Source organism: Maylandia zebra, linkage group LG7 (assembly GCF_041146795.1).
Source record: "Maylandia zebra isolate NMK-2024a linkage group LG7, Mzebra_GT3a, whole genome shotgun sequence".
NCBI classification, from domain to species: Eukaryota; Metazoa; Chordata; class Actinopteri; order Cichliformes; family Cichlidae; genus Maylandia; species Maylandia zebra.
In genome coordinates, this window is record NC_135173.1 from 19,851,200 (window position 1) to 19,878,951 (window position 27,752).

Here is a 27,752-nt window from a genome sequence, read left to right on the forward strand (position 1 = left end):
TAAGCTGAATAAATGATAAAATTATAAAATTTTAGTTAATAACAGTCATTGGTTTTGTGAAATGCTTATCATAGGAAATGTTCTATTGTTGCTGTTTTAGTAACAGCACAAATGATATCAAATGTTTAAAAGCATACATATAAGTGGTTGTCCTTGTTAGATAACAAAAAACACTATTGTTATCTACACACTATTTTGGAAATAATGTAAAATCATTAAAACATTTTGTGTAAACTGACAGAGCACCACTTCAATTTTTTCCTCTTCTGCCTTTCTTTTCTGTCCTGCCACATCCAGACGCAGCATCACCATCACACCTGTGCAGTTCATACAGACAGATTTGCTCCCTGCGGACACCTCGATCTCCTTCCACGTCCATCTACCACAAAGCTCAGACCCTCTACCACTCGCTCTGTGGTCCTCTCTCTGTCATCCCACCACGTCTGCAGAGTGGGTGCCAGCTCCCTCCCCCAGGGGTGGGAGTGAGGAGCTGGGGGACGGACTCGACAAACCCCTAGAGAATGATGCCGAGGGTGTGTGGAGCCCTGACATCGAGCAGAGCTTCCAGGAGGCCCTGGCCATCTACCCACCCTGTGGCCGTAGGAAGATCATCCTCTCAGATGAGGGCAAGATGTACGGTACGCCCATCTCTATAGTCTACTCTCCCTGTGAAGGACAGGATGATGTTCTCATGTGAACCAGGGTTGAGGATAATTCTCCTTAAATTAAACAAGTCAAGAAGTCTCCAATTTGATTTAACAATATGTTACACTTTCAGACACACAGGTCCTTAATGCATAGTGTATCATATTTGATACACAGAGTCTTTATGAGTTGTTAAGACTTCTACATCATTGGTGTGTGTTTTTGTTCTTTTCTCTACCAAAAAAACCTACAACTCTATAATATGTTTTCAAGTGCTAAACTGCAAAAAAAAAAAAGCTGGATGTAGCAAATATGACACAAATTAAAACATATATATAGAAATGGATGATTTTTTAAATTTGTCAGAAAGTTTAATAATCACTTCCCCCAAAAAAAGAATTTTATGACAATTAATTCACAGTTGAGGCTTTAAAGGGTTAAGCCATATTCACTTGCTATATATATATATGCACTCTTGACTCTTGACAACCATGCAAATCATTTGGCTTACTTAGACACTCAGAAATTGGCATGTCACAGCTGACCTTTTTATATTATAGACTAGGGGTGTCAAACATAAGGCCCTGGGAACTTAATCAGCCTGGCAAAGACTCCGGCAACAACAAAAACCTTCTGCTTTATAAATACAGAACAGTCTGGGCAACGAACCTTTTCTTTAATTGTACACATTTATTTCTCAAGATTTAGGTCCAAAGATTTCTGCAGCATTTCTTTAGCATTTAAAAAAACTGAGATGAAATTACATTTCTTTTTCTCATATTGACATTTCTCAGGGATTAAATTACTTTACACTGAAAGAAAGGGGATTTTTACTGGTCTTGCCACTTAAGATCAAAGTGAGCTGTATGTGGCTCATGATGTAAGATGCATTTGACATCCGTAGCAAGAGTGTTAAAGTATTACATTTATAAATTAAGAATGATTTTATTTTTTTTACATTCACAACACAAATGTTGGTCATGGCATATAAAGCAAATAGTGTGAAGGTATCTCCATGAATTAGATTTTGCCTCAACAGAAAAGACAGCTGAGGTGGGATCCAAATTCTTTGACTGTGCTAAATGTGCTGTTTGAATAATATATTGATTAATATACAGTTAACTTTTCTGATGCATTCAAAACTGTGAGAAATTAATGTGTTCATTGCTGGTTTGTCAGTAACATAATGATTTCTTGTAACTGGACTATTGTGAAAATCCACCTGTGAGCCTCTTTGAATACTTCCAAACCTTTATAACTTGTTGTGGGGCAAAAAGAGATAAATATTCACCCCCACACACGCCTCATTATAAACTGAACTGTATATCTGCTTAAATTAGGGCCAGTGACATTTTTAGATATGTGTTTGCATATACATGCATGGGTTTAGGTTAACTGGTGATCCAAAAATGCCCTTAGGAGTGAATGTGAGCATGAATAGTTGCTCTGCGACAGACTGGCAACCTGTCTAGGGCGTACCGTGCCTCGTGGCCTTTGACAGCTAGGTTTCGAACACATCTACATATCAGTGTTTGGCAATTATCATAGGGCCACCAAGTGGATACAGGAAATATTTCATGCTTTGATGTACTTCTTCCTCCTGTTATATGACAGATAACCAGAAACCTTCAGACCTTGAGTCCTGGCTATATTTAAAAAATTCTGAGCTTGCATAGAATGGTGCATCCTATCAGTATGGTAAATGCGAAGTTACTGTAGAGGTAATAGGGATGCTTAAAAACAGTATGAAATATCGAACACACTGAGATGTGGTAGCAGCTTTTCAGTTTTTATGGGTCTTGCATGTGAGAGTGGCGAAATGGCTCTATAGCACCAGCACAAAATTTCAAAAAAGAAGCCCTACATTTCATCTTCATATATGAAATCTAACATCCCAAATTCAACCCTAAAATAGTCGTCTTTAGTTTGTAGTTGCTACATAACTACACTGCAGGTCTTTCGATAATGAATGTGTGGAAAATGTCATTCCCAAACAGGTGTTGGGAAGGTGAGGTGACATGCCTTTACAGCATTTTGCTGAAAGATGTTTGGCGACAGATGGTTTGGCCCCCTGAGTGACTGTTTGATAGTAGATCTGGTAGGTGGAAAACAGAGCAGCCAGAGGTAGTGGTGCTTTCAGACAGACTCTGTCATCGCCTTGTTTTGTCACCGTGCCAGACAGCTCCTTTAACTGTTAGCTTTGCCTGGCCTAGCTTGGTGACCTATTGAGGTCATGGCCATCCTCTGATCATCACTTAAACCCTTATAAAGCCTGTAATAATAGTTGGAGTAGGGCATGAGAGAGGGGCAGGTGTGTCACTCTGTGTCACGGGGCCGTGGCGAGGGGTGGGGGAGGACTGGATCAGCAAAGATGTGGGGTTAGGGGTTTTTTTTTGTCAAGGAAAGCACTGAGGGACCCCTTCCTCCCTGTGGGGGTCAGGGGCAGGCGATGCGTGCCAGGGAGTGCGTCGGCTTGCCAAGAATGGCATGCACGCTTGAAGCCCGGGGGTTCAAGGCAGCTTGGCTGTAACCCTAAACCAGAATAGACGTTTACCCTTTGAGCGCCTGGAGGGGGGAGGAGGGGTGGACAAATAAACACCAAGGTGGGCAGCGGTGTCGTGTATGGCCTCGATGCACGGCACAACTCTCTCACACCTGTCTCAGCTGTGCGTATATCTGTCAGTTTCATTTTAGGTAGAAGTCATATTCTGTTTTTCTGCTATCTCTGATTTACCGCCCTCATATCTTTTAGTCTCAGTCTCTTTTCGTTCTTAATGAACAACCGCTTTTCTCTCTCTCTCTCTCGTGTCTGCTGGTGTAGCCGCCTTTCATTTCGCCTCCAGCTGTTCCCTGAGTTCAACCTGACAGCCTTGTGGCAAATCCGGATTTATGACTTGAGAAATGAGGCAGGACTGAGCCCATGCATGGCCCACTTTGCCCCCATTGCCTCTAAACAGAAAGAGCAGCCCGTCCCTTAAAGCCTTTGCAGCCCCTGCAGCTCCCCTTTTATCGCCATCCCCGAGGTCACCGGTGGCCAACAACTCAAGTTATTCAAGCAACCACAATCGATGCAAAGCCACTTTGAAGGTCTTTAGTGTCGTTAATGTTGTTAAAGCGCAGATGGGTGGTCTTTAATCAGGTAGCTAAATCAAATATCAACTTAGAATATCTCTAAAGGCATACATGAAATAGTAAATCCATGACTTAATGCTTTTAGAAATGTGATTTACTGTAGTTGTCTAGTGCAGGTTAAATATGGATACATAGACAAAACAAACTGTTAGCAAAATAACTGTGTGTCTGTTGGCTGAGGACGACATGCTCCGAATTTCAGGTTGAATTCCACTTCGAAGAATGAATGCCATTCTTTGCTAAACAATATGATATTGAGTCTCCAGGCAGGCAAAACAGAAGCAGAGTGTTTGGATCACCTTCTGCATTGTAAATTCCTAAATCGAATAAAAGCTTTTTCACTGCATACTCTGCATATACGCGCCACATTTTTTCCCATAATACCATGTATTGCCCCGGCCCCCGTGCCCATTACTCAACAGACGTATTAGCTTGCTTATTAGGGACGGTGTCACGGAAATTGTGGCGGTTATGTGCTTCAGCAGTAATTCGACATGCATCTGCCAAGGAAAACATTTCCTGCCTTGTGTGGCTCTCAGCAAGCGATGTGCCCCGTGGTCAGAACGAAGGCCCCATGCTGCAATAATGGAAAGAAAGTCCCAAAATGTGCTGACAGCTCTCACTAAAAGAATGTAGCTCTGGAAATATGATTATCTCCCCCCGTTTATTTGTGGCCATATATCTGCCACGCTAATTTATGTGCTGCTTTTGCAAATGTAATTGTTTTCTTTTAATGATGTCTTTTTAATACCTTCCTTTTTTAAATTTAGCAGCATTATCTCTTTTTTATTATCTCTTGCGTCACACAAAGTTTTATGCAGCTGTTTGGTTTTGTCATTCTGGATTTCATAACATCTGTGTAGGGAGCACTTTTCTCACATTTTGACGTGTCTTATTTCCTCTTTGGAAAAAAAAAAAGTCTGTGTTAGTGAAGTGGATAAACTCAACAAAGCTCCCGACAGTAGTGACATATTCTTTCTGTCAGTTCAGAACAAAGAATACCCACACAGTGAATCATGCTCCCACCGCGCTTGGCTTGCGCAACGTGTCAGCCCATTGTCGCTTTTTGTCAGGCGATGCAAACGTGTTTTTGTCTCAAGTCGTGCTCCTAATGAACATAACGGTAAAGGTCAGTGGAAAGCTAACAGCGAGTCCTCACCTAGGTCCAGACTGTGGCAGTAAAGTGAGAGATTCACCAGCAGTGTTGACCCGGTGACCTTTGAGGAAGCTGAAGGCCTGTGTTTTCAAGTGGTTTCCTTCAGTAGCTCTGCCTCAGTTGCCTGCTTGAAGAAGTGAGATCATATATGTAGGTAGAGGTGAAATGAAGACACTGATACAGACATAGTGCCATCGTTTGGAAAAATGAATAATGTGTTTTTTTTATTTACTTAGGGTTTTTTTTGTAGCAGTCCAGATTTTGAATTAGTGACATTATTTGTTTAACCTGAAAATAATTTAGAAATAATAGAAAGTCATTTATTTAATCACCTTAATGAACTGATAATAGTATACTGCCACACAAGTGTTTGTGGATATATTTTTCCTGCAATTACATTGCATATGAATCATTTATGGGAGACACCCAAACCTTAGTGATGATAGGATGATGATAGGATGACATGGAAGGTTCTCATGAGAAATCTGGAGTCTTTACTCCAGGTTTAAGGCTGTCATGGGATTTGATGCTGTCCGGAGACACCCCCCCTTTGCTGACTTCTGGAATCTTACACACTACTCTCTCGCCTTTTTTTCACCAATGACTTCTCTCTCTGTCTCAGAGTGCAACCAGTAAGATATGGTGAGCAGCACCATCCATGCAACAGGGTTGCCTCTGCCACTTTATTTAATCTTTTCAGATCTACAAGGTTGAAAGAAACAAGTAGAAAGATGTGCCTGCAAAATTACACACACACTTCCCTGCGTAAGTCATAGCAACTCTTAAGACACTAGTGGATTTGAAATCTGTTAGATCTTCACGCCTCTGCTCTAGTCTGATCATGGAAGTTACTCTGATATAGGGCTGCCACAAACGATTATTTTGATAGTCGACTAGTCACCGATTATTTTTGCAATTAGTGACTAATCAGATCATCATCCATTGGACGTAAAACGTACAGCTTATTACACCAGCAGCATCTGCTCTTATATAACTATCATTAGCTTACAGCTTTAAGTGTTTAAGGTATGTGCTAACTAAAAATAAAGACAATATGATAGTTTATTAAATTTTAATGAAATTTGCAGATTGTTTCGGTGAAGTTTAATAAACTCCTTGCTATCTAAAATATAACAGGACACTGGAGTATATTCTCGAGCATCTCACACTTCTGATAATCAGCTGTCTGCTTGACGTTTATTCAGTTGTGTAAAACTATAACTTTAATCTCAGCCAAACCGATTTACCCCAGAACTTAAAAAAAAAAAGCCAAACAATAAAATTTTTAAGTTATCTAAGTGACTTATATATGTTTAACCTGAGTAGCAAAAGACCGTGGGGAGTTTGAAAACGATTTGCGGGGAGTCCGGTGTTCTCACGGCTCTAGTTAGCCTTGCCCCCGGCTAGCTATCGAGCTAGTGGGTAACAGACGTCTCCGAAAACGTCGGAGCGCTTTTGAAAATATGTGGCGTCTTGATAAACTGAGCAGATATTTGAGGTTTACACAGCTACATTCTCGCCTGAAAATATGTTAAACGTTTATTTTGTGACCCAGAAAGAATAATAAGAGTAATATTAAAACTAACTAGCTGCCGCCATTGTTGGAAACTGAGCTGAGCTGCGCTATGAATTCTGGGACACAGCTTCTTCTTCTTCGGGGTTTAACGGCAGCTGGCATCCTTGTACATGCAGTGCTGCCATCTTCGGTTTCAGTCCGTTATTACACTCTTAAATTCTACTACTTTTTCCTGCGTCTTTTGTGATCTTACAAAGCTTCAAACGACGCGTCGACTATTAAATGAGTCGTCGACGATTTTGATAGTCAAGGTAATCGTGACTAGTCAACTAGTCGACTACTGTGATAGGACAGTTTGGTTTTTGGAAGTATGCATGACACATAGAAACTCATAGAAACACACAAATACAAAGGTCAGATACAAATACAAAGACACATCAAATACAGATGTGTCTTTGGAGAGTATCATAGGAATTTCTAAACAGTTATTATTACTATTGTTATTAACGCTTAAATATGGCAAAGATGCAACACAGCCTAGTGTATGGATATTTGACACATTGTTTTATGTGTATCAGTTAATGTGGTATGGATATCCATAGGACTTTATGCAAAAAGGGTTATTTATTTACACATATATACATATATAATGGATAAAAGAAAATGTCAAAACAGTCCATGCAGGACCCAGCACACCAGTCGGTGTCTATATGGTAATGTCATGAATGCACTGGGTAGAGAGAAACACTGAAAAGCAGAGGGAGTGAGATCAGACCGGGCCAGTTATAACTGCATCTGCATCTCTGAAGGGCAAATTTATGAATTTTACTACCAGCCAGGCCCGGCGGTTGACTTTGACAGAACTTTACAAAACCCGTCCACTTTTCCCTGATCTTTATCAACAGGCCTGAGGAGGAAGAGGAGAAGACAAAAGACAAAAGAAGGCAACAGCTTTTCTAACGTCTTGCATGACTTTTTTTTTCTCCATTACTGAATACAGTTAAGAGATGTTTTCAATTGTCTACAGGCTGGAACAGGGGCAGCTGTTTTTATGCTTCTTTTATACAAATAGAAATGTTTCTTTAAAATAACTTTATTTCAACACCAGTATTTTATTTGAAACCCACCTCCCAACTATTAGTTTGATAATCCAAACAACTAATTTGATTAGCATTTGGCATACAAAAAGTGTACATGTTCTAAAAATACGAAATCAGATGTGCAACATTCATAACTTATAACTCTACTTTGCTGAAATGTAACCACTTGTCACCGTTGTAAGTTAACTGTTATATAAATGACAAATCAGATTGCTGTGAGGGGGTACATGCTTTTCTATGTAATATTACTATGCCTTGAAGGTTCTGTAAGGACTGTCACATTCAGAGGTGGGTAATATATTTCCTATAGCAATGATATCACAATATGACATCACATAAACATTTATACCTGTATAATCACGGGCGATATGACAAGGCACGACACTAGTGACATTATAACTTTAAATTGGAGGAAAAGAGAACACCGAGTCACAACCCAGTGACTCAGTATTGGCCAGTGCCCTAAAATGAGGTGTCAAAATTCTTATCTGAAGTGAAAAAGCTGGATCATGTCACACATCTTGTTTGCTGACCACGCGATTTTTACTTGTGGTATTGTTGCAGTACATGTTGGATGTTGTAAATACATTTTACTTTGGCTTATTCAAAAAATATTACACAACTAACAAAGTATACATTAACCTTCCACTAACCATTCAGTTGTCTTGTTAACAGTTAACAGGTGTGTCTCTTTGAATGGTGGTCCAAGTGTGAAATAATGTTATAGATGATTTTTTTTATAGTAATGTTATTACAGCTTTATAGAAGCTCTTCTAACTTACACTTTTCCCTCACTCATATGGTGGTGATATTATTATAAACTTTTTCCTACATTGCAAAGCCCAGCAGTATATCTTGAGCGCAGTAAAACCCTGACTTGGCTTCTTCTACATCACTTTTCATACCCTTAAGAAATGTTTCCAGAATCAGATTCCCCCTTAGACGAGTCCGTGACTGCAGGCAGTGTGATAAACAACATCAGACCGCTGACCACTGGGTGATGGTATAATGTTCCTACTGACTTTCCTGCAGCCTTGGCTGGCACTGGTTCTCTGTCTGTGCTGGTCCCATTGGATATCATGATCTCATCGCTGTGTGACTGAGTCGCCTCTCTGATCTCATGGGTGTGTTGGAGGGTATTTTTGAGGGGCCCTTCCCCAAGCACACTAGGAGTGGCAGGGCATCTGATATGTGAGCATGAGGCGAAGTGTGTTTGACGGCTCCTTAATGACGTTGTGTATCGCTTGGAATACATACAATATTGTCATACTGTCCATCGCTATGGTGACAGAATAATTTTGAAATCATTCAATTTTGAATTGAATTGTTAAATTGTTTCACTTTACTATAGAACAGAAAAACAATAGCTCTTAGGAGCTGTTGTTTTTTTTTGTTTTTTTTTTAACCATACAGCCTTTCAGGAAGCTACAGCTCTAGGTTAGAGCTACAGCTCTAACCTCACTGTCTTTTGCTTGCTCTAAGAATGGCACTTTACAGGTTGATCAAGTTTTACAACAACTTACATTCAGGGCATGACAAAGGTTCAAAAAATCTGGCGAGAAAAATGACAAAATTGAAGAACTGCATTAATCTGTGGAGACATGCTCACACATCTGTGTCTGCTACTTTGAAAATCCCTATTGGATATGCAACGTACATCTTACTGTACACTGAAGATAAATCGGTGGGAACTGGAAGAACTTGCTGCTGTAATGTGAGGAACTCAATGCAGGCAACTTAATGTTCATTTGAGGTCAAGTACTGTGAGGACTTTGACAAAGCTCTGTGTTCGTCTTTTCAAGAGTTTGATTGCAAGGAAATGTGGAACACTTTCTTAATCCCTGGGGAATTAAAGAAATATGCATTTAGGGGCTCAAACAATCGGCCAGCGAGTGCACCTCCTGATAAACACTAAACGGTTGAGGAGTTACAGCCCTGAAAGGAAAATAAGATTGAGACGGAATGAATGCCGCAGCTGGGGCTGGAGTGTGTGTGTGTGTGTGTGTGTGTGTGTGTGTGTGTGTGTGTGTGTGTGTGTGTGTGTGTGTGTGTGTGCCAGTATATGTCTATATCGACTTGTGTGGTTGTGTGTATAAACTGGAGTGCAAAGCATTTTGGAGCAGGGTTTAGTCCACAAAAGCCTTATACAAAAGCAGTCCTACAGTTGGATAATACTGAATGTGTGTGTGAGTGTGTATGTGTTTCAGGGGCCTGAAGCTTTAGGCAGAATAATATCGACCATTTTTTCCTCTTTTACTCTCCAAACCGACTCTCATTTATTCTAATTCATGTCCTTATACCTTGACCATAGCAGCACGTTAAGAAAACACATTTTCTGCATATTTCAACCGTGTTATATAATGTGTAACACTTTTAGAGTTTTTACATGAACTGTAGTCCTTTTGACTCAGACCACCAGATCAGTAAAGTCTTCCACATGTTTTTCTAGTGGGAAAGGAGGAATAATATATTTTATTGTTAATTCCTCAGTGGCACCATAGACCTATAGGTTGCTCATTGTTTTATTTTATTTTATTTTATTTTTTGTGCAGTAGGAATTTGTGAGTCCCACATTTCCAAAAGCGTTTCATCAAGCTGATCTAAGTTTAAGTCATTTATAGCTATTTGAGTTGGTTCAGGCAGCCAACAAAGTCAAGCTTGGCCTCAAGTTGCCTAAGTTGCTTTAGTTGCTCACTGTTTTGTTTTCAAGCGATGTCTGACGTAATCAGTGGCAATGAATGTCCTGGCTCAAATACCTGAATACAAGAATATGAATATATATACATAGAAATCATAGATCTGCCTTTGAGTTTTTGCAGTAAGGCCATCAAACCTTTGCTCGTGCTCGACCCAATCTCTCACTGCTTAGTATTTTACTACAGTTGGATTGCTGAGGTCGGGAAATATAACACAAGTCTCCTGGGGCAAGAAACACATGCCGTCACAGAGTCAGTTTTTTAAACTGACTTGGAGTAAAAAACTATAAACTTGTTGTTGTTACTCAATGTCTGACTTCTTGGAATGGTGTTCTGCGCTGGTTCGAGAGCTTTGAGTAGAGTGAGAGTGATGGTGCAAATGGTGAAACCAAGACAAGAACTTGTGATGAAATGTAATTCTAGTTTTGATTTAACTGATAGTTAATCAGTGCATCAAAGCTCTCCATCCAGAACACAACGTGGGTTGTAATACGTTATAATTATCTATTTGAGGTTTCAAGAAAGCGCTTTACAAGTGGCAGATGTCTGGTTGAAAGGTTGTCTGTTTGTATATTTAGCAGCAAAACCTTCGTTAACACGTGCTTTCGAAAAGCATTAGGTGGAAATTCATGTCTGAGTGAACTGCTTGGGTGGGATCTAAGTTTACCATGATCTCCGAGTAGAAACAGTTTTGAATTCCGCACAAAATCTGATCACTTTTACTGGCTGACAAAATGTTTGATGGGGCTTGAGCCAGGTGTTAGGTTTCCATTTTTTCATCATTCAGAGTCATCTGATTGGCCGGTTTGAGTAGCGTTGTGAGGTCTGACCCAAACATCACTATGTGAGGGGAAAATCTGACGGGTTTATACCAGGTTGTGTGTCGTGACTGATCCGTGTGTTAATTCACATGGAGATGTGGTGCCAGGGGAAAAATGACCGTGTTTAAGAGGTGGTGCAAAGACTAGCAAACTCTTGTGTGACTGGTTGTGTATATTTTTGTGAGTTTGCGTGGGTGCACGAGAGGTCCTTCGAGAGTGATTCACTCAGTATGTGAGTGATCCGGGGAGTTTGTCTGTGTCCTCGCTTTTTCGTAGTGCCTAAAATAATGTGAATGTGTTGCTGCAGGGTTTCCATTAATAAATATGTTTCTAATTGCTCCCTTGAATAATCAATTATGAAAAAAAAGCCTCTTCGAATTTCCTAGCACCCACGTTGACATTAAACTGGTTATTTTGTGATCATTTACACTTACAAAAGAGTCACATGGTTGAGAAATTGCAGCCAGGTAATATGTGGAATTTTTGCCCAACAAATGACTATAATCAAAGTGTACATTTGTATGACAGAAACACACAAACACACAAGTTGAACCATTTCCTGTAAAACCTTCACTTATAGTAGCAACAACAAACGAAGGCTGCATTTTTCATTTTAGGCCTTACACGGCAGTTTTAATTTGGAAGATGAGTTAAAGAAACCACGTGATTGTTGGCCTCTATAGCAACTGTGGAATTTGGATGGGAGAGAACAAGCTCAAAATTTACTGCAGGCGTAAAAGCATATTCCATAAACATTGACACACACACCAGCTGTCTTACAGCCTCACCAGACCCACCCCCTTTGGTCAGTGGCCTGTGTCGTGTCTGTCCTGAGTCCGGTCTGAGGATCGCATGGCTGCAGCCTCCACCTGCTCTGCCAATTGGACCTGTCTGTCAGCAGTGGCAGAGCACAGGCACACACTGTGGGGATATGAGCTCAGCGTATACTGGGGGGGGGTCACCCCGGGACTGATGCAAGCTCTCTCACAGGCAGACATGTAAACTTAGCGATATACTTACACTTTCTGCCTTCAGCGTTGACACATTTGACAGCCTTGTGGTTACTTCGGGCACGTGCGTTTGCAAAGTTCTCTATACGTACAGCCATCTAAATGCTTACAACAATGTGCACACTCAGGCAAATCTGTTTCAAGCTATTCATTTTGCTGATTATATTCCTGATATGTGAACACGTAAACAGAGATTGTCTTGCCTTATCTATTCAATTGTTTCAGTTTTCCTAACAAAGAAGCCGCGACAATCAATTCATGTCCATCAGTACGATTGCAATGCACTAGATGATGAGTTAGATCTGTTTCAAACCTCTGTAAAATTTCCAGTAACTGGTCCTTGTAATTAAAAAGTAAAATATGTTTTTTTCTCTCTCTCTTTTTGGACCCTTGCAGGAAGAAATGAGTTGATTGCACGATACATCAAACTTCGCACAGGGAAAACGCGGACCAGGAAGCAGGTGAGTTCTCTGCAAATACCATTTGTAGCAGCCTCTATTTTTGAACCCCTTCAGAAAATCCACTCCTGTTGAGTGATGCGCCAACACCCTATACACCCCCCCCCACTGAACCCTCAATCCCTGGAGGGCTGGAGATGATGATTGATTTAGGGCCGTGGCCCAATGCACAGATGCTATAAGATCATGTGTCGGTGTTGTATCTTCACCACCTTGTGGATCTGGTGCTTGTTAGTAGGGAAACGAAGCTGGGGAAAACAGTGGTCTGGATGGGAAACTGAGGCAGGACGTGGAGGGATTTGGAACTCAATCCTCAGTCCGGTATCTGATATGGAAGAACTGATGTATGGGGCTGTGATAGATGTGGAGAGAAAGGGTCTCTGCTAAGTCATCTGTCGGAGACACTGTGGGAATGAAAAGAGATGATTAGAGATGGAAACAGAAGGAGGGGCAGTGGTAGATCAGAGATGAGTAGTAAGACAGGTTGAAGGCAGAGAGGGACACCTGCTGGTTTATCTGTGGCAAACTGACTGCTGTTCTCCAGAACGACTACATAAGACTATAGACCCCATAATTATAGAATTCAAGCGAGAAATGGGATGAAAATGACAGTGTTTCAATAAAAATACATAAAAGCAAATTAGTTATCAATGAGTTTGTTTAACAGGTCATAACTTAAAAACTGAAACTTGAACTAGTGTGTAGTTTGTACACTTTTTACTTATCGTTTTATTAAAGTATATACATTTCAGTTACATGTCTATCACTGTTTTTTTTCTTGTTTTATAGTTTTTGTTTATTAGTGAATGAAGGGAATAAAACATTTGAATCCATGTAAGCATCTCCATGTGGCAGAGGCCCAAAATGCAAAGCATTTATACCACATTGTTGTTAAAGCAGCTACGCACACCAAAGCTCTGCGTTACAAACATACATCCAACTCTTGAGATCTGCTTTTAGACACTGTCTCATGCACCACCGCAGACAGATCAAAACTTCTTTTTTCTTTGACTTCAGTAACACACAGCAGCAGGTTAAACAATTCAGTTAAATCCAATTTCTTTATGTAGCATCAAAATACAACAACAGTCACCTCAAGATGCTTCATATGGTAAAGACCCTAAAATAGTATAGAGAAAACCCCAGTAATCAGATGACCCCCTATGAGCAAGCACTTGGTGACAGTGGGAAGGGAAAAATCATTTTAACAGGAACAACCAGAATCAGAGAGGGACAGCCATCTGCTGCCACCATTTGGTGGTGAAAGGGGGGAAGACAGGACAAAAGACACACTGTGGAGGAGAGCCAGAGATTAATAATAGCTAATTCTATCTCCAAAGTGAGAAAAGGAGCTGTGCACAATTTGAGTAAGTGGCACATTTGTCCTCTGGGGTTTCATTTTGGTCTTACATATCCAAACTGTGTGGTTTTTTGGGGGGGTTTTTTTGTGCACATCAGACAACTGTGCTACGCATGTATTCAGTTCCTACAGTGAGATCATTGGGAAAACATGGATTGTGCTCAGGATTGATCCATCACAACTGTAGCTAAGTTTTAATTATTATTATTATTATTATTTCCTCTAGAGAATCATTATTCTTTAAAAGTGTTCAATTACTGAAGGAATTTCAGTTTTGCACCATAAATGCAGTATCATTTGCAAAAGTGATATTGCTGTGAGTATGAAACCTATCTAATCATTTAAGTATATAAAAAATAAGGCAACAGACAGGTGGTTAAGAAATCTATGTTCAGCCTATAGGTTTACTTTAGATACCACTTTTGCTAAGTGGTATCTTTTCTTTATATGCACACCTGGAATGTCAGAATTCCCGGAAAAAGAAAATAAATGTTGATACTTTTCACCGGGCTTTACAGATTTCAGTGTTCCTCATTTAAAAGGCTGTTTAACCAGAAAGCACTGTACATAAATACATTTTTTTAAACACACCAAGAGAAAACAGGACTGAAAAATAACACATAAAATTTTAGCTGCAACAAATCTTCCCAGGAACAGTCTTTGCAACTCTGAGTATCCCAGAAGAAAAAAGTAACTACTTTAATAAACTCCTAGGCACTAAACTCAGTGGACAATGGTTCACTTTTCTCATAAACCATAAATCTCATAAATCCTAATTTAACCCCTGGATATACCATACATTTCCTATCAAATAACAGGTATCAAATAACAGTGACAACGTGAAAGGGATCACTTATAGTGATGCACATGTGGCTTGAAAACAACTTCAGATGGATGATAATGTTTGTCTCTGACTACTGGACATGTAATAGTAATTAATATTAGTTGACCTTAGGTTTAAATTAACACCGTTTTTTAAAGTTGCTGATCGTCCGTGGATTAGTAAAAGAATAGGTCGTAGTTGCCACGCGGTCAAACATGTACACCTTTGGCCAGAGTTTCCAGTTCACCTGCCTTTGTCTTTTAAACTGTGCGAGGAAGCTCGACCAGTGGGAAAACCATGTAAACAGACCGTTTTTGTGGTTTATTACATTCAGTTGTTTTTGTTGTCTGTGCTTTCCAGGTGTCTAGTCATATCCAGGTTCTAGCTCGACGGAAGGCCAGGGAGATCCAGGTGAAGCTGAAGGTACGCTACGTGAGTCAAACTATTTTTATACATTCTCAAAATGCTTTTGACTATTCAAGATGTTGTTATTATCACTATTACTGCTAGATTTGACTTCAGGCTATAATCAGACCAAAGTATCAGAACTGAGGTGCCGTTAATGCGGTGATATTAATCAGCTTGAGCAGTAACAGATGGAAAAGGGGTGAAAATATAATTACCCTATATTATTTTCTTTCATACTGAAGAAAAAAGCGCTGCCGTTCACATTCCTTTAAAACAAATACACAAATGACCAGCTATCTTAATTGCACCCTCTAATTGGTGCCGGTTTTAAATGCGATGCTGGCACATTTCAGTGAAATGTGAACATGTTTCCCCAAAGCCCGAGGCTTTCTGTGCACGCCTGTGAATATGATGATCCAAACACAGTTTTCAGGAAATATATGAATCCCTGCATTATTACTGCCAGGTATTACATTTATTAAGTGCCACAATAAAAGTGTTCCGAGTGGTACGCTGAGCATTTACACATCCCTGTCCCCCCAGTACTTTCTCAGTTTGCATTTCTCATCCGCATGCGCTCGCATAGTCGCAGTCACAGAAGGCAACAGGACTCTTCCTCGCCTTGGATGGTAGCCACGAGGGTTCAGCTGGCAGGGCTCTGCGCTGGTCACAGGGTTGGCCCCTGTGACAGGCCTTTTTTAAATGCGTCTTTGGTGTAACTGAGATCCCTGCCACATGTACCCCCCATATTTCAGCTATGCCCTTGTGTTAGCCAGTTCTGGGAAGAAGAATGCACCCCGTGGCCTTGCCCATTTGGGCTTGGCGGCAAGTGCTTGTAGTCCTCTGTGGTCTGCGGACTGCTGAAGGAGTGGATTCAAAAACAAGAGCGATATCACTTTACAGTATTCCTCATAGTTTAAACATTTTGTCCTTTATCTCTTTTTAAAAAATCCTTTTTGTGACATTAGAATTTACCAGTTCTGGGATTGTTATGGTAAGCAAATCAAATCAAATCAAATCACTTTTTATTGTCACATCACATGTGCAGGCACACTGGCACAGCACATGCGAGTGAAATTCTTGTGTGCGAGCCCCACAAGCAACAGAGATGTGCAAACACAACAACACAAACGAGCAAAATACAAGAATGGCCAACCTGAAACTAATAAATATATGTACAACATATATCAACATATCACCCCGTTGCCTGCAGTGACTTAAAGTATGACCTCTAACAGAAGCTAGTTGTCATCACTGGCTTGCCCCTGCCAAAGCAATAAACTTAACTCTTGACCTAAAGGTCCTTGACTGTAATATCACCTTCTCTGCAGCTCTCTGACTGGCAGGGATTCACCGATGATGCAAGCTGGCCTCTGCCTTTCATTTCCCCTTTTAGGGCTCTGCTTGTGTTAGTGGAGAAGTAGGACGCAGACTTAAATGGAGTCTGATGAGTGCTGTCCTTTTGCTTTCTACTGTCTGTTTAATCTTACTCTCGCTCTCTCGTCTTCTGTCTCTGTAGGATCAGGCTGCCAAAGACAAGGCCCTCCAGAGCATGGCCACCATGTCATCAGCCCAGATCATATCGCCCACAGCCTTCCAGAACAAGATGGCTCTCCAGGGCCTGTCTCGGCCAGCTTACCCCACTAGTGGTGGGGTGAGTCTTCACGTCTTCCTAAAACCCTGAGCAGTAGCACAGAATCCATCAAGGATTCTGTGGGTTTAATCCAAATGTTTTAAAAATCATATACTCGTACATGTATATCATATTCTGGTAGGCGAGTTATTTGGTGAATTCAGATTGTCTGCTTACAATTTTTACCTTTCAATTGTGAATAAGGAAGCTTGATTTCTTTTAAGAAGCACTTGTCAGCTCAGGCTTACATCTTGAATACATAATAAGCACCTCAGTATGAGGATTACTGGTATGATGCAACAATTTAATGTACTTTCCCTTCTTTCTGTTTTGTAAGTTTTGGCACGGGGCACTTCCAGCACAGCCAGGAAGCCATGAAGAGTAAGTAGTTGCTGTCTATCATTAGTTTCTCATGCTATAAGTTTATTAACCATCAGATAAATTTCACCTGGGGAATTCATCTCAAAGCAAATGAAAACACATCAGTGCAATTATAAAGAAAAGTCTTCAGCTGCCTGACATTCAGCATACCACTCTAGCTCCTGCGTCTTTAGAGGTCAGGTGCTCCAATTAGTAAATGAGAAGGGGTCATGAGGCCAAGACGGTGCATAATGTCTCTCCCCCTCTCTTGTCTGTCTCTTCTCTCCAGCATTAAGCCCTTTTCCCAACAGAGCTATGCCATGCAAGCGTCTGGCCCTGCCCCGATAACAGGTGGGTGTTGACAGAAGGCTGTCGTGTCAGCAAAGTGCCGAGACAACCCAGCTCATCATAAAGAGCTTGCATAATGCTCACACAAATCGCAGCAATTTTGCTGCATTATCAACTTTTACTCAAGTCACAGTCAAACGACACGTTCACATGGTTGCGGCCTTTCCTTCTGCAGTTTATGATAACACACAGGGGCTGTCCATGTCTCCTGGTGCCCCCCCTTGGCAGGGTCGAAGTATTGCCAGCTCCAAGCTGCGAATGCTGGAGTTCTCCGCCTTCCTAGAGCAACCTCAAGACCCGGAGACTGTAAGTAAAGTGGATCCATCAGTGGTTTAGTTAGCGTTATTATTACCATAGTTGAAACAAAGGCTTACTCTTAAAAAATGAAAATGAATAAATAAAAGAATCCTGCTCACTTCATTTACACCTGACAGTGGTCCTTATACCTTGATTAGGAAATATTTTTGTCCTATAAACAAAAGTAAAGCTACAAATTCTGAAGGCAATAAGTAACTTTTCTGCTACTTTTGATTTTATTTTATGGCAAAAGCCGATGTTAAAAGCTAATCTGGCAATTGAAAACTGCATTGAACTATCCAAGTGTGACTGCAACTAAAAAAAGATCATGAGATGATCTCAAAGAATACACACAACACATCAGATGATCAGGAATGTTGCAAGTGGAAAGAAAAAGGGTGGGACCCTTGAGACAGGTGATGGGATATCACAATGAAGGCGATCAAATGTAGCGGCTGGCTTCTTATAACAGATGTCAGATAGCAGCCAACAGAGCTCGGCATTCAGCAAATGAAACATTTGCCATTTCTGGATGCGTTCATTTCCTGATATGCACTTTTGTTTCTCCAGTTCAACAAGCACCTGTTTGTGCATATCGGCCAGTCCAATCCGAGCTACAGCGACCCCTATCTGGAGTCGGTGGACATCAGGCAGATCTATGACAAGTTCCCAGAGAAGAAAGGGGGCCTGAAAGAGCTGTTTGACAAGGGGCCACCCAACGCTTTCTTTCTCGTCAAGTTCTGGGTAAAACATTTCTCTGCATTTGTTTTGTTTTAATCTCTTAATAGTTTTATATGATCTTCCCTTGTTTCTTCCTTCTAAGCTCACTTCGTTTATCTCAAACTAATTTCAGATGAAAACCTCCACTGTAATTTTTTACTCCATATAAAGCCCAGTATGATAGCTGTGTGTGGCATGTTTTATACATCATCATATAATCCTCCTGAAGTCAAGAAGGTGAAGTGAGAGTACAGTGAATGCTCTTGTTAATGTTTTGTACCACCTGTTGGCTGTTAATGGCCTTGCGGTGTTAACTGTGTTGAGATAGCTTAAGCATTGGAGTTAAATGAACTTAAGTGTGATTTAGGGCTAGAATGAATGGAAAGTCATGGCTCCCTGACCCGATTGGTGGTTTATATGCCAGCAAAGAAGGCCTTGCTGTCCAACATGCATTTGCCTTGTGCGTATTTGTATATTTGCCTGTGATGTGTGTGTATGTGAGTGTGTGAATGTGTGTGTGTGACAGGAACCTTGGGGAGAGTGGCAGGCCTGATCTTTCACTAGGAGAAATGTGATCCGAGACACCTGTCTCTGCACTATTAGACTGACCAACCCTCATACCCCCTCCTTATATTCTTATTTATAGATAAGCCCCACCAAAAGTGCACACACACACACACACACACACACACACACACACACACACACACACACACACACACACACACACAGACAACAACGAATCACTCTCATTACCCCCACCATCACACATTGAGAGTGATTTAGGGAATAAAGCATGATAACAAAGTCAGCATAAGATATAAGCAGACGAATAGATGGTAGTGTGATTCCCGATTATCCACTGGAAATCTGAGGAAACTCCAAGTTGAGGACATAAAAATGGGACAGAGAAGGGAGAAAGAGAGCAAGAGACACAGACATTGACTTTGTTCATTCTTTTGATTTGTTTCTCTGGCCATGTTGCTTTAGTATTTGCCTCACTTCTCCACATAATATCAAATAAAAACACTTTTAAAAGGACCAACTCTGAAGTAAATAAATGACAGAAAATCAAGGATGGACAGCCTCTTTGCCAGTGGCTGTGATAGAGCAGGTCATCTGCTAACCTAAAGGTTGGTGGTTCAATCACTGGTTCCCTGGTTACTCCAGTCAAAGTATTATTGTACAAGATGCTGAACTCCAAGTTGCCCTCCAGTGGATTCATCCAAGATAGGAAAATAGAAAAAAATGTGGTAAATGACGACAGTGTAGAGTAGATAAAACAATCGGTCTATTTACCAGTAAGACTTAGTGAGTTTATAAGAATCCAACAACAATATATAACTTGGCTATGGGCAGACAGTTAAGGCTTATGCATTATTTTAGTGTGTGAAGGGTTGTGTGGGGTTAAATCTATGTGACAAACACATCCAAAGCAGAGGTTTTGCTGTCTGAGACAGACGGCAGTGCTCAGTGTTTCCCACTGATGTTCAATAAACAGATCGGCATCCAACAGTTGCCGAATCTGACACGTTGGGGTGGGGTGGAATTACCTTTAAGCTTAAAATGAGTTGAAAGTACGTTTGAGGAGAAGCGTTGTAAACAGCCATAGGTTTCATACAGCCTTGTGTATACTTTCACCACTTTGCTGTGTTGCTTGCATGTTGATGGCTGAGGCAGAATGGAGGCTGAAGTAACTAAAAACAGTCAAATCTTACTGCTTTAACAAATTACTGAATCGTTTCACACAAAAATATGGCCATGTCAAGGTGACATGGTATATTAAAGCGTTAACTGCTGCTGTGTGACGCCTCCAAAGATGCTGAATGTCAGGTTCAAAGTGCCGCCTTGCATCCGATTCCACCAGATGGCTTCGTATGTATGCCATTACCCTTCTCACATGCTTGACTTACATATTATTTATTGTAGACAGATAAAAGACATTGGTGAGTGGCACCACATTGGAAGTAGTTTACTCCAGGGTTGGGAAGAGCAGCTGGTCGAGCTGTGGCATTTGAATCGGGGGCGAGGGGAAGAAGGGGATGAGTAGCCTCGCCATATATCACTGAAAGAAAAGAGAGCAAGACAGCAATAACGGGCAGAAGGTAGAAATAGAGACACAGAAGGCGTGAACAAGAGATAGGGATAGCAGGAGAAATGCTGGGTGGCATTAACCCAACAAGTCACCAGTGAAATATTACTCTCTTGATTCATGTCAGAGCCTGGTGGAGTCAACAGTTATGACATATCCAACTTGCTAGAGGAAAACAAGCTCATAACACTGTCCCCCCCTCCCCCCAAGCCTGTTCATTTTATCATGTCCCAAGGGGGTCCTCCAATTCTCAAGGCATCCATGACAAAACCCAGAAATGCTGCAAAAACAGCTGGGTATTTCAACAGCTACAGTGGAGAAACCCCCAGAAAAGACGCTCTTGGCCATGAGAATAAGCAAAATGAAATCCTTAACACATCTGAAAATATGATAACCTTATTTAAGCCATTGTAAAAGCTGGAAAGAGGCTATTTGGTATCACTGCAGTCATATAGCCACATAGCAGGTTGTGACTTCGGGGTGTGCTGAGGCGCAGGTTGGCATGGTGATGGTGACAGGCGGCTGACCCGTCTCCAAAGCTATGGTATTCTAGATTGAATTTCCAGCAAACCTCCCTGTCGGCCACTCTCTGCCCTGCTCCTCTCCCCATCTTCCTCTCCTTCACCCCCTCGGCGCCCGTGGCCCTGTCCTAACGGATTGTCTCACGCCTTTGAAGTGCAGAGGGAATCTGATTTGAGCTGGCTCTGCTAAATTGTTACACAGCCAGCCTGCCCACCATGATCTAATCAGCCAATTGCACGCTGCTGATTGTAATTGGATGAATTCCCTCGCAGGCTGTTAGGGAAGCAGGGAATGGCAGTTTGAGGAGGGTCACTAGGCCCCAGGGATGAAGACAAATAGAGGAATTACATGAGCCAGGGATGAAGATGAACGGGGTGATGAAGAGATGAGAGGAGGCTGAGCTGTGTCTCAATGGCCCATTAGGAGACAAGAGCCCGACAGGGGAAAAGGTAAAGCAGCTCAGCTGTCTGACAGAAGAGGCGTCACCTCAGTCTGATCCAAAATCTGATTATGCTCACCTCAATTCAAACTTGAGCCAGTGGGGGGATTAGAGGTGGGTGAAGCTGCTTCATCTGAGAATAAAGAAAGTTGAATCTAAGCTGCCTTTGAACTTGTGAGGCCATATTCTTCTCATAGAAACGGTTCAGCATTCCAGCACTTTTGGTTCTTGCTTATGACAGATGTCAAAATAGTTTCTTTTTCACAATCTATGCAACTTATCGTCTTGCCTCGGGCTGCTACATGTTATATAGATTTTGTGATTTTTGATTAGAAACACTACAAGTCCAAGATAAATCCAGTGGACGCTTCTTGTAAGTAGAGTGAACACAATGCCACTGGAATGCAAAATCATCTTGCACGCTTATACATACAGTGAGGCAGAGGAATTATATGAGCCATGAAGATGAACGGGGTGATGAAGAGATGAGAGGGGAGCTAGGCGGTACATCTTGGCAATCTTTAGGCTGGATTCGACTTGGGTAAATGAGGATCTGTCCTGTAAGCACTTCTTGGCTTACCAAGGTTACCTCTCAAGCTTTGTTGAGCCGGAGCACCTTTGACGCAGAGATCCATAGGTGTGGAAATTTGTAGATTACAGAGCTGTATGAACTGTTTATCCTCAAGTATGTGAATGTGCAGTGTGGTGCATGGGTAGTGCACACATCTCCATTTAAATGGGGCTGAGGTTTGTAGGTCTTTATACACCACCAAGCTGTTTTAATCACCATGGTTCCCTTTGGCCAAGTATATATTAACACATTATCTCTTTCTTCCTTCCAGGCGGACCTTAGTGTAAACCTGCAGGATGACAGCAGCTTCTTTTATGGTGTGTCCAGCCAGTACGAGAGCTCTGAGAACATGATTATCACCTCATCCACCAAGGTCTGTTCCTTTGGCAAACAGGTGGTGGAGAAAGTTGAGGTAAGAATGCGATACTGGAAGGTGTCAAGTGTCATTTGTTATGTCATCTTTTATTAGAGTATATACACTTATGCTGCCATGTTAATGGAATTTTTGCACTATTTTGCATATGTTTTCGGCACAATTTGTTTTTCTTACTTTTTCCAGCCTATTCATCCAAATGTGCCCATTGGGCAAAGAGTCAGGCTTCCTCTTATTTGTTTGGGGTCCCAGTAGAGATGTTATCTAACAGATGTGGCTAACTTCTTGGCTCGGAGCAATGCCGTCTTCAGAGTTTATTAAAGAGGCCCTTTGAAATATTTATGACATGAGCAGAAATGACATTTTATGATTTTATAGCTGTTCCTTTTATGAGAATTGTTTATGAAAAAAACTCTTGTCGGACCAATAAACGTCATATAACCTGTAATTCTAGCTGCTGTCACTCTGGAAATGTACCCAGCAACAGACTGGGATATCTCTACATGCTAGTCAGGACTGAGAAAAATTAAATTTGCAGCTTTTTTGTTAAATAAGATAGTTATGTTTGAAAGATTTTAATCGCTATTAAAAATGTTCTTATTGAGAAGATGTGAATTTCATCCAAAACTAGATTCAGCTGGAGGAATATTTTTAGTCATCAGTGATTCAATTTTTTTGTTGGTGAGATATGAATATTAAATTAATACATTACAAAATGTGACCACTTAATTTTTAAGCAACATTTATTAGTCAGCCATTTTTTTCCTGTAAATATCATTTTTTAGTTTAGCTGCTTTACAAAACTGACACCTTCCACTTTTCCCATTTATCGGCAGTAACGTATATATTTGGCTCCAATTCAGGAAGTTTGCGTCACCGATTGAATGATGGAAGAGTGATGTTACGACATAAAGAGGTCATGACCACATCAAAAGCCACACTTATCACACTGGGGAGTGAATAACCCCCACCGCAGATTCCAGTCAGTTACTGCTGATCTGTGGTCTGTAAACTGACGCGATTCACAAATTTCCCCAATATGAATAACTGTTATGTTTCCCGTTAACCGTACACAATAGCCGCCCCGCCCCCACTCGCTGCTGATGGATTGTACAATATAAGCACATACACACATATCCCTAGGTAGAGCCATCTGCCTCAATCGGCCACATGATGATATTTAATGGCTTCATTATTTGATTACGGTTGTCACAAGAAATATGTTTATTGCCATATCTGGCATGCCATATGCCGCATTAGGTATATTATATTACAAACAATACTGCTTATCACATACAGTAGACCTAGACGTTCATATCCAATGCATCCATTTGAGTTTCAGTGGCCTATGTATCCCTGCGTTTTTGCAACAGATTTCACATTTCATCCATACATTTTTAAATTCTCTTTCAGTGTGATATATGTTCGCAGATATTAAACTTCACTCGTATGTGTCTGTTCCCCTAGACGGAGTACGCGCGTTTCGAAAATGGACGCTATGTGTTTCGGATCCACCGCTCTCCGTTGTGCGAATACATGATCAACTTTATCCACAAGCTTAAACACCTGCCGGAGAAGTACATGATGAACAGCGTACTGGAAAACTTCACTATCTTACAGGTACCAACTTTCAAATCTGTGTAGTACGTATAAAACTGCAGCTTACCTTTCCCCAGGCTGTTAATGACAAGAAATAAGCTTCTTCTCTTAAGCTGCACTGATATCATATAGTTTGGACTCAAATTATGAGCAGCAGAGTGGGGTCGAAGTATTTCACATCACAACTCAGAAACTAGACTCAAAATAAACAGTTTAGCCAGCTAGTAAATACTAATGGAGAATACAAAACTATAATCACTTGTTTTCATAAAATCATATATTTCCACACTACTTCACCCTGGATTCACTTGCTAACTAATTACAAATATGCAACAACAGAAAATAAATTTTGGTTTTGTTTGAGTCGTAATTTAGGCATCTAAATTCTTTTTGTTTTAGTCTAGTTTTAGTTGAATAAATCAAATCAAGCGATTATCCAGCTGACTAAAGTATAAAGTGTAAAAGTTTTGGTCCACACAGTCAGTCTTCTTTTAAGGGTCTTATTTTCAATATCAAATGCAACCTGTTTCTATTCTTATCTTTCTCCCAAGCATTGACATTTTGTCATGTTTTCGTGAGAAACAAGGAGCTTGGAAGCAACTGTTACCCCCCCCCAACCAAAATAAATAAATAAATAAAAAGGTGTACTGTTACTGGGGGCAGATAAAATGTGCATGTCTAACCATAGGTGATTAGTTCTGATTGGATAACTTCCAAATTTGTCCCACCTTTCTACACAACTTAATTAGTTGGATCTCATCTCTCCAGAATATTTTCATCTTATTATTTGTTGACAAGCGTGTTAATACTTGTCATCATAGTTTTTGTCCTCCTGCGTTGGTTTTTATTCAGTCATGGTCTTATTGTCATTGGAAAAAAGGCTATTGACAAAAACTCTACATATATATATATATATATATATATATATATATATATATATATAGGCACCTTTTCTCAAATTTAGAGTTCTTTTTGTAGACTTCACCCTGCTTTGTAGCCGGTGTGAAACAGGAAATCCGTGGTCTTCAGCTAAGTACTGCTGTGGTATTTCAATTGGTTAACCATGACAGACCAGAAACAGCTGGAACCATTTTAATTTTATGCCTTCTAGTTGGACTTTTCTGAATGAGCCGGTGTGCTCCTCAGTGGATAGTGGGGTGTATTGTCATAGTAACCAGAGGGGCCTAAAAGACAGGGTTTTTAAAAATGTGTTTCTTCTATTGGAGGCTCCATTCCTACACTCCTAGCAAAGGCACAATGACCATATTGAGCCCACACTGATGACTACATGGCAGCATGTCATTAGGCTTCTCAATGGAGTTATTTAGCTCATATGAACCACAAACGTCTCATACACAGATGTTCACATACATATAGATGACAATACACACAGACAATGCTGCAGGGCTGAGCACAATGATGTGACAAAAGTTGCTTTCAGTGCAACGTTGTTAAACATAAGGAGTTTTTTTTCCTGTCATGTTATGCATGTTGCCTTTCCATGAATGCCAAGCAGTACTTTAGATACATATCAGCCTTATGTATAGAATAGCACCATTTCAGCCAAGGGATTGTGTGTCCAGTTACTCATTATTAGTGTGTATGTGTCAGTAATTAGTCAGTATATTTAACTAATGAACCGGCCAGGGAGACTAGTTAGGGTTAGGTGTCTAGGCTCTAAGCTCATCACTCCACATGAATGTGCTACATTTAAAACTGGGAAGCGATAAGTAAATACGCCCTATCCACCATCCCCACAGCCTAAAGGTTGATGCTGGGCTGGTGGAGAGGTTGAAACGGCGAGCACTGATGAAGGGAACTGGTGGCAATGTGATGTCCAAGTGAGCATCGGGAAACTTTACTGCTTAAATCAACTGCCAAATTGGGAGGGTGTATTCGGTATCGGCGTGAGAAGAGGGAGGCATGTTACGTGGGTATGACGCAGTGGAGCTCGAGTTGCCTGCCTAAACTAGCTGGCAGGCTCACTTCATTAGTGATGTAGCAGAAAGCCACGGCTCTGCCAGAACCACAAAAAAAAATAAAATAAGAAGAAGCTATAAAAATCGGTGTTGTCCAAACTGTGGGTAAATTTACATTGTAAGTAAAAACACGACAAACGAAGCTTCACAATATGACACCAGTTTGTGTTTGTCTACAGGTGGTGACTAACAGGGACACACTGGAGACCCTGCTGTGCATAGCCTACGTCTTCGAGGTGTCCACTAGCGAGCACGGAGCGCAGCATCATATTTACAGGCTAGTCAAAGACTGACACGGCCTCTCACTCTGAACTTACCAGTTCTAGACCCATTGTAGCACACCGGTGAGCAACAACACTAAACAATAGACTACTTCCTCTACAAGATGAATTCATACGAGGCGGTCGGGAGCCTGGAGAAGCACAGGCTGTGACGGTTTGTGCAGGAACACAACTACTGCTGAACAAGAGTTAGATTTGGGACTGTGGAAGTTGAAACTGGCTGTGTGTGAAGAGGAGGACCACTGTGTACACTGTGGTTTCTATGCCAAAGGAGCCAAACATAGCTAAGAAGACCTGCATGAGAGAGTTGTAATTGGTGGTGTTTTTTTCCATCTCATTTTTACTAGCGCTTGTTTTTAATTTAGATTCTTTTACACACATGCATGTGCAGGGGATGTTTGTGACAGAGAAGTCTGGCTGCCTCAGGGTGCCATCTAGTGACTTAAATATAAATATATATAAAAATGGGAAAAATAATAAAAGTATACTGAGAATCCCTTATTTGCACATCCGAAAGAAAAAAAATCACTGTTTTTTTGTGCCAATGTTTTGCGATTATGTACAGTGCCACAACCTTCTCTTAACAGAGTTACGTTGACAGGTGGCTAAAACAATTTAAAAGAACTTGTATTCACTTTGTTTGATGTTGAATGTTGAATGTCTTACTGTTTTTTGATTGAAAACTGTCTGACTGCAACAAAAGGCACATAATAACACTGCTAACTTGAACCAGATTTGGACTTGTAAGCCGATTATCGAAGTTGTCTGCATCTGTAACTTGCCCTGAGGTGTCACATGAAAATACAAGTGTTTCTTACATAAGTCCTCGCTGGTTTTGTAGTATTTCCACTAACTGCTACACGCTGCATAAACGTGTTTAGGAGAATTATAAAATGTGCAGGATTTGACAGAGCTGTCAGAGAGACTTTCCTTTGACAGCTTTTTACAGCTTTCCCAGTATGTTGTGTGCACACTGGAAAGGTGATAAAATAAATATATTGAAAGTTTAAAGTGTGCATAGTAAATCAGTTTACTTTTGGAAGGTGTTGTTGATGAGCACCATACTGTTCTATAGTGGATGAACAGCCTCATGCTGAAGAAAGTCAAAACTAATTGCAGATGGCAGTGCTTTTGCTCCAGTGAGGCCCCGGAAACCAAAAAGTAAGTATTTAAGGGTGCAGATTAAAATGACTGATTAACCTGTTGGTCGTTAATTTTCTCTGATTGTTAATGTAGAGAGGATTGTGTAAGCAAATCATCACATTTAAGAGGCTAAAGTAAAAAATAATTTCAGCTATTTTTGCTAAATAGCTGACCAAAATCATGAATTAGTTATCAACATAAATGTGTAACAACATTTTACTTTCTCTTAGTGGGTTTTTTGGTGGGCAGTGTCACTACATGCTCACAGTT

The 27,752-nt window shown here is 40.8% G+C and overlaps 1 protein-coding gene across 3 annotated transcripts; it reads left to right on the plus strand.

The window, feature by feature from the left end:
- The first annotated feature begins 504 nt into the window (after nt 1-504).
- tead4 (TEA domain transcription factor 4) lies at nt 505-27,161 on the plus strand. 3 transcript variants are annotated; one of them, XM_076886025.1, is made up of 11 exons: nt 505-633; nt 12,473-12,537; nt 15,078-15,149; nt 16,645-16,779; nt 17,096-17,139; nt 17,408-17,469; nt 17,642-17,772; nt 18,334-18,507; nt 22,379-22,519; nt 23,948-24,100; nt 26,238-27,161. In XM_076886025.1, the coding sequence occupies exons 4-11, from the start codon at nt 16,678-16,680 to the stop codon at nt 26,349-26,351; spliced, it is 921 nt and encodes a 306-aa protein (XP_076742140.1). In that variant the 5' UTR covers nt 505-633; nt 12,473-12,537; nt 15,078-15,149; nt 16,645-16,677; the 3' UTR covers nt 26,352-27,161. The 3 variants fall into 3 exon arrangements, with proteins under 3 accessions (XP_076742140.1, XP_076742139.1, XP_014265397.2); XM_076886024.1 differs by having other exon boundaries at nt 509-638; XM_014409911.3 differs by having other exon boundaries at nt 509-638; nt 15,078-15,140.
- The last annotated feature ends 591 nt before the right edge of the window (nt 27,162-27,752 follow it).